The 7,429-nt window shown below is 58.4% G+C and overlaps 1 protein-coding gene across 3 annotated transcripts; it reads left to right on the top strand.

Annotated features, from left to right (window-relative positions):
* Positions 1-627: 627 nt before the first annotated feature.
* KAZALD1 (Kazal type serine peptidase inhibitor domain 1) lies at positions 628-6,108 on the top strand. 3 transcript variants are annotated; one of them, XM_060171464.1, is made up of 5 exons: positions 628-1,352; positions 2,123-2,654; positions 3,630-3,790; positions 3,872-4,019; positions 4,195-6,108. In XM_060171464.1, exons 1-5 carry the CDS (start codon positions 1,227-1,229, stop codon positions 4,287-4,289), a joined length of 1,062 nt encoding a protein of 353 aa, XP_060027447.1. In that variant the 5' UTR covers positions 628-1,226; the 3' UTR covers positions 4,290-6,108. The 3 variants fall into 3 exon arrangements, with proteins under 3 accessions (XP_060027447.1, XP_060027448.1, XP_007530353.2); XM_060171465.1 differs by having other exon boundaries at positions 1,240-1,380; XM_007530291.3 differs by lacking the exon at positions 628-1,352 and adding an exon at positions 1,621-1,780.
* Positions 6,109-7,429: the final 1,321 nt, after the last annotated feature.

The raw sequence follows: 7,429 nt of genomic DNA, 5'->3' as shown, positions 1-7,429 counted from the left end.
TAAAACCCTTACATTGCATGGAACAGCTTCTCTAGCTTTCCTCCATCATACATATTTAAAAGAGAGGAGCCAGGTGGTGGTGCACCTGGTTGAGCGCTCAAGTAACAGTGTGCAAGGACCCAGGTTCGAACCCCCAGTCCCCACCTGTAGGGGGAAGCTTCATTCATGAGCGGTGTAGCAGTGCTACAGATGTCTCTCTCTCTCTTTCACTATCACCCCTTCCCATCTCGATTTCTGGCAGTCTCTATCCAATAACTAAATAGATAATACAAAAAATATACATATTTAAAAGAGAAAGACTCCTGATTCCATCCCAGTATCTGCCTTTCCTCAAGGTATTTTGTAAACCTGAGCCAGAGACCTCTCTGTGGTTGGCTCCATCAACCAAGCCTGCAATTTCAAGTCCCTTTCCCCCCCTTTCCTCAGTTTCCCTGCGGTTCTCCCACTTCTACCCAGGCCCACACTTCGGTTGACAAGGATATGATCCCACTACTGTTCCCCATAGCTGACTCCTCCCACTCACTGTCTGGTTTAAAACCCGCGGGCTTTTCCTGTTCTGAATTCCTAGACTTCCTGCTCTGGTTCTCGCGACAATTGCAAGACCTCGCGCGATTCCCCTTCCGCTTCCCAGTTTCGGTTTTGGAGACCGGGGGTGGGGGCTATGTGCCTTCGCCCACCGCTGGCGGGGAGTCGCGTGTGTGCTGCCTGCTAAGGGACTCGGTGAAAGGGCCGGCGGGAGCGTCCCGGACTTAGGCAATCCGGAACTCCACTGCGCAGTCCGAGGTTGCGGCCCGGCCTGGAGCACCGCGAGGCCGAGCTCTGGCCTGGCGACCCGGGGCCAGGCTTAAGTGCCGCGGCTTCCCGGCTGCAAAGTGCAGTTCCCGCCTCTTTGGTCTGCATGGCCGTGGGCTTTCTAAACCGCCGGGCGGGGCGGGGCCTGGCAGAGCCGGCGTGGGCGGGCGGGCCTCCAGGACTGCTCTACCCCGCTACCAGCTCCAAGTGCCACGGTGGCGCTGCTGCGGCCGGGCTGCGAGTGCCGAGGCCCCTGCAGCCCAGTAATCCGGTCCTGGAGCGGCGCCGCCTGGGAGGCGGGGGCCCCGCCCACCTCTCCCCGCGGCCGCTCGTCAGCAGGGAGCCGCGGGCTGAAGCACCTGCCGGATGTGGGGAGAGAGAAGCCTGGATGTGGGGAGACAGCTGGCAGTGCCCAGTCTCCAGTTGGCGTCTTGATGGGGAAGCTGCATGGTCCAACCTGCAATCGGCCCTGGAAGCCCTGGGCTGCGGAGGCGCCAGATTTGGCCATAACTCCTCTGCTTCCCCTTTACGCACTTCTGACAAACACCAGGAACCATAAAGTCAGATGAGACAAGGCCCTGCTATTCAGTAATCTCTGAGCTTCCAGTCGTTCCCCCCGCCCCCCAGGCTGGATGCTCACACCCCTTCCCATCCCAGTTTCGGTGTCCAGTTACAGGCTCCTCAGCTCTCAGTGACTTTGGCTCAGGCGGGAGGGGGGTGCGGGGGGTGGGGGGTGGGGAGTAATCCGGGAGGGTCCCGTGCGCTGCACAAAATTGGCAGCTTCGGTTAGAGGGAAAAGAAGGGGGTGTGCGACGTCGAGGGGCGGGGTGAGGGGCTGCGGTGGAGCGCCTCTTGCTTGGAGCCCAAGTCTGTGGGTTATCAAGAGATCCTCAGGCCTGAGCAGAGGTAGCGGGTCTCAGCTTCCCTCCCACACCTACTTCGAGGGACTGGCACTGCGGCTGCTGGGAAGGGCTTTCCCAGACACTAGGTGAGCGCCCCAAGCATTAGGCACCACCCCGCTCCCCTACCCACTTCCAAGAGCAACCCCAACCTCTGCTTTCCCATCAACTTCCGCCCATCTCGAGGGCAGGAAGCATCGGAGTTGGATGGTGTGATGGTGCGGGCACCCAGTCTGAGCTTCCTCACCCTTTCTTCTTCCTTCTCCCCAGAGAAGGCCAAACAATTGTCACCTGGCACAGCTGCATGACCTTAGTATCAGCACGCTCCATATTGAGGGTCTTTACAAGGCAGCAGGGGGAGAAGGAGTCGAGTTCAGCGCTAGGAAAAGCAAGCTTCCCCTGCCCTTCTGACCTGACTTCCCCGCTGGCAGGGTGCCACGAGCCCGCAGGGCTGCCCGTTCACCATGCCACAGCCGCCCGCCGCCGCCTTGGCGCTGCCCCTGCTGCTGCTGCTGCTGCCCTCGCCGCCCTCTACCGGCGCCCGGCCTCCCCCGGGCCCACAGGACCTGTGGCGCGGCTGGCTGCGCCTGCTGGCCGAGGGCGAGGGCTGCCCTCCCTGCCGGCCTGAAGAATGCGCCCCGCTTCGGGGCTGCCTGGCCGGCCGGGTGCGGGACGCGTGCGGCTGCTGCTGGGAGTGCGCCAACCTCGAGGGCCAGCTCTGCGACCTGGACACCAGCACCCACTTCTACGGGCGCTGCGGCGAGCAGCTCGAGTGCCGGCTGGACGCCGGCGGAGACCTGAGCCGCGGGGAGGTGCCTGAGCCGCTGTGCGCCTGCCGCTCGCAGAACCCGCTCTGCGGATCCGACGGCCGCACCTACACTCACATCTGCCGCCTGCAGGAGGCCGCCGGCGCTCAGCCCGACGCCAACCTCACTGTGGTGCACCCGGGGCCCTGCGAGGCCGGTACGCGTGCCTGGGGCCCCTTCTCCTAGCACTTGGGGTTCTTCAAGCCCCTGCTCCCCGACTTCTGATGGCATTGTTCTCTGGCCAGTGGAAATAGGTGAACCGCCAGGCTGGCCCCGTCTGAAAATGTGGGACACCGGCTTTGCCTCCTGAAAGCTCCAGATCTGTCTGGCAGGGACAGACCCTTTGAGGGCGGAGGCACACAGCCAATGGTTGACCTCAAAACTGAGCCTCCCAGACTTCCCAGAGACTGGATTCTTGTGAAATGCAATCGTTTCACTGGTGCTCACCCAGTCTCCTCATCTGGGGGCCCTCTCCTCTTCTTTGTTTAGAATTAGGGAAGGAGAAGGCTCTTTTCACTCCCTCCTCACTGTCACACACACACCCCCATCCCAGGGGGCTGAAGACCATTGAAGCCTCTTGTTTTCTTTGGCAACTTTAGTAACTTTCTCTTCCTGAGGTTCCTTAAGGGGTTTAACCTTTTTTTTTTGGGGGGGGGGCAGCCTGGAAAACAAACACCCACTCAGGGTACCTAACACTTCCCCCCACTCTTCCAGGCTTTCTGCCCAGCCCTGGTTTTAGGTTCTCTGTCTTTGCCACGTGGACACAAGGAGTGGGGGCTGGAGGGGGTTTTGGGAACTGCACCAAGTTAGAGAAGTGGGCGGGAAGGGGGGAGAGGTATTGGTTGCAAGCACATGGAGACAGAGGCCTGGAGGGTGGAATGAGGACAGGGGAGCAGCCAGGGACAGAGCATGACCGCCAGTCTGAGGGCCAGGCCCATATGCTTGTTTGTTCATCTTGCCCTGCCTGTGCCCTCATGTGTTCCTGCATTTGTGTGAGTGTCACAAGTATGTGAGTGTCCATTTACCTTGGCATCATGCTCTCTCACAAACCCATTCTCAACAGTTCATCTAGGGAGTCCTTGCTGGGATAGGTGTATAGTCCTGGTCTCAGGCCTCCCACCTCTGCCCCCAGAGCCCCAGATCCTGTCACACCCATATGACATTTGGAATGTGACCGGGCAGGACGTGATCTTTGGCTGTGAGGTGTTTGCCTACCCTATGGCCTCCATTGAGTGGAGGAAAGATGGTTTGGACATCCAGCTGCCAGGGGATGACCCACACATCTCTGTGCAGGTAGGTTCGGTGGGTTCCCCCTTCCCGGAGCAGCCTGGGACACCCCCAGCTGGTCCCTGCTAATTCTTCCTCTGGCTCCAGTTTAGAGGTGGACCCCAGAGGTTTGAGGTGACAGCCTGGCTGCAGATCCAAGCTGTACGTCCCAGTGATGAGGGCACCTACCGATGCCTGGCCCGCAATGCCCTGGGCCAAGCTGAGGCCTCGGCAAGCCTGATAGTGCTCACGCCTGGTAAGGGGGAGCCTAAACTCAGGGCCTGGGAGGCTGGTGGAGTTGGGCCTATAACATGTCCACATGTGGGTGTGTATTAGGGAGTGCGGGAAGTCATGGATTTCCTACAGCCTGGGGTGCATGGGCTCTGACGCCCCCTTCCCTGTTTTCTCTCCCAACTGGCCCTCGTTTGCAGACCAGCTGAACTCCACAGGCACCTCCCAGCTGCCATCTCTGCATCTGGCTCCTGGGGAGGCAGCAGAAAGTGAAGAGGGTGAAGATTACTACTAGGGCCCAGCTCTGGACCCAGGGGGAGTGTGAGTGGGCACAATTTTCACCCCAACTCTTCAGAAGTCCTGGCAAAGGGTGCAGGACCCTTATACCAGTTGCTTTAATGCCTTTAGTAAGGCAGATGGGGGAGGTAGAAGCTGGGGGTGGGGTAAGAGGAGAAGTAGGGGCTGAGGGGGTGGGATTCAAAGGGCCCATGATGCATTGCCCTGACCAGTCTCCAGTGTAGACCCCAGAGCAGATGGAGCTGCTGCTGCTGTCTCCAGGTTGAAGGGCGGGGGCTGGAGCAGACACAGGGCCCTCCCCTCTACCAGTCCTCCCTCTATCTCTGCTCAGCCCATTATCCTAGTTGCTCCTCCCTACAGACCCCCTCTTTACTAGCCTCAGTTTACCCTTCTTCAAAAGTCACCTACTCAAAATGTTCCTTCTCTCCTAAGTCCCAGTGGCCCTTACTAACAGCAGTGCTCTTTGCTGTCTGGGAGAACATAGCTGCACAGGGTTTTAGTTCAGCATCATATGTGGGCAGGTGGTCATGGTCATTTCTCCTGTCATTTTGGCCAGCACAGACTTTATACCACCTGTGCTGGACAGTACCTAGCATAGAACTAGTAGGTTAGTGGAGACCCAATAAAAAGCTGTGAAGAAATGGAGACACTGGTGCACGTGGACTTGACAGATGACCACATGAGGGCTATGCTTTTCTGGAGGCCTCCCACGGCTGTAGGAATCCAGCTTCCAGCAGCTGTGGGCGCTGCTCTCTAAGCACAAGCTGCCAGGTGGCCTGGAGAGGCTGGAGCAGGGCCTGTGCTGGGGGGAGGAAGGCTGAAGCCATCTGCCTGTGCTCCTTCCTGGGCCGGCCTAGTGGTGGACCATCTTCCCCTCTGTGCATCTTACTCCACACTCCACCCCCCAATTGGGCTTCCAGTCGATGAGACTAGGACCCCCAAGACAAAGTGCATGGAGGAGAAAGTTTTAGCCAGCTGTGTGGTATCCCAGGGTTCCCCTAGTAATGCACCCATTTCCCATCTCACTTTTGTTTCCTCATCCCCGTTGCTCCAAGTATAACCTGCCTAGTCTGGTTGAGAGTCCTTCCTTTGCTTCCCAGATCTGTCTCTGTCCTCCCCTTACCTAACCCAGGTGAGGCAGTTTATTGACTGATTGAAGGGGAAAACTTAAGGGTCCGGCTGTGCTCCTGGGCTCCACCCAAAGCCTGGCGCCACTGCCACCAGTGTCTGAGCTTGTCCTTTGGGGCGCAACAGTGGGAGCCTGACTTCTTAAAAGGGGAGAGACCTGGAACACTTAACCAGGGTTGGGCGTCTCCTCCTCTGGGGGCACAGGTAGAGGACACCTCAGGTGCTGGGTGCTGGGGGTCCCAGGTCGGGCTGGATTTCCCAGGCAATGCAGAAGCAAGGTGTGTGTGTGTGTGTGTGTGTGTGTGTGTGTGTGTGTGTCTGTCTCATGGGTCCTGCAGAAGCTTCTGAATTCTCCTGCCGACCTGTTGTACCCCGAGATGCCCAGGATTCCCACCCAGCTGGGCGCCCCCCTGGCCTGTCATACACCCCACCCCCCCATCAGCAGAACAACTCTGCAGCGAGCCCCAGATGATCACGTTCCCACCAACCTCTGGGGATCCGCACCTCTCATTCACTTTAACAGACTTGGTAGGATGTTGGGGTGCAGCTTCCTGACAGCCTCAGTTTCCCTGCACCGCGGCCCTGCCGGCTCTGCGCCCAGCTTGGAGCTGGAGGAACCCCGGCTGCGCCGTCCCCTCCCCCGCCCCTCCGCTCGCGCGGACGGCTTTAATAACATCGCTGGAAAGTGACACGCGATTTATTATTAAAGTAATGCGCGGACGGGAAAGGTTTAATAAACGCGCCGAGATGCCGAAGATTATTCACCGCAAATAAATGAGAGCGCGGGCGGCGTTTTAATAAATAATTTCCCGCCGTTCCCGGGGGAGCGGGGTTAGGAGGGGGAGCCGAGCAGCCGCCAGAAGCCCGCGTCGCCTCCCCGCGGGCCCCGCGCTCCACCCGCCGCAGCTCGCACCCCACAGGTGAGGTGCGGGAGAGCTGACTGGCGTGGCCCAGACCTGGAGGCCTTCATCTCCAAACCCGGAATTTTAAAGAATTTGCTCCAGAGGAGCTCAATCTCTCTTGATTCTAACCAGAGATCCGGACTGAAGACCAAACAGGGAGGGGTGGGGCTGGGGGGGTTGACCGGGACCAGCGCCGCCCCCCACCCCTAAGCAGAAGGCTCCAGATAACTGTCCTGGCTGCCGCAGGTGGGCGTCTCACCCCCATCCTGGGAGTATGTATGCCCCCGGGGACAGTGTAAAGGTGTGTGGGTGTCTCATCGGTGCAAATGACCCTGATACCCTTCTGGGGTCATCGCGGGGTGAGGGGCCACTGCTCCAGCCTACTCCTTTCTAGAAGACTCTGAGGATAGACTCCTGAGTTCTAACCTGAACCGAAGACGTCGGGATGAAGCTGACTTCCGGGCTTGCCAGAGAGTCTGGGCTGGCTGCTCAGAACCGGGGTCCCAAGGGGGATCTTTCCGCTCCACCAGAGGCCTGGAGGCCGAGAGGATGAGCCCTACTGAGGCGGAAGGCGAGATGGATTGCAGACTTCGGAGGTCAAAGGCATGCACGGCTTGTTGCTGGGTGAGGTGGGAGGGGGTCGCTCCTGGGTAAACCTGGCTCTTCAAGTTTGGCCTAAGAGGCCACATTTCTGGCGACACCGCTGGCAACCTTTGGCGGTACTGGAAATGAAGAAAGAGTGCCCCCTGGTGGATATTTCTGACGTGTCAGTCAGACCTGGGTTAGGTGCCGCGAGTGGTTAGACTGACTGGAGTGTTCGTCTTCACATGTGTATAGCCTGCTTGTGATGTCTGACACGTCTATATAATATTTACATACCGTTCATGGTAGCTATATATTACATTGTGCATGTCTGTCCACATATACATATGATACTACACTATGGGTCATGTGCCACACTGTGGGCTGTGTGTGTGGACTATTCAAGTGCATGTATGTGTGTATTGGTAAGTACACACAGCACAATTTCTGTGCACACAAGCACAGTATATGTGGAAGTACTGTTACACAGCTACCCAGCTGTATGTATACATTTATTTGCAAGTAT

Source organism: Erinaceus europaeus, chromosome 14, assembly GCF_950295315.1.
Source record: "Erinaceus europaeus chromosome 14, mEriEur2.1, whole genome shotgun sequence".
In the NCBI taxonomy this organism is placed as follows: domain Eukaryota; kingdom Metazoa; phylum Chordata; class Mammalia; order Eulipotyphla; family Erinaceidae; genus Erinaceus; species Erinaceus europaeus.
This window is presented reverse-complemented; position numbering and strand designations above follow the sequence as displayed.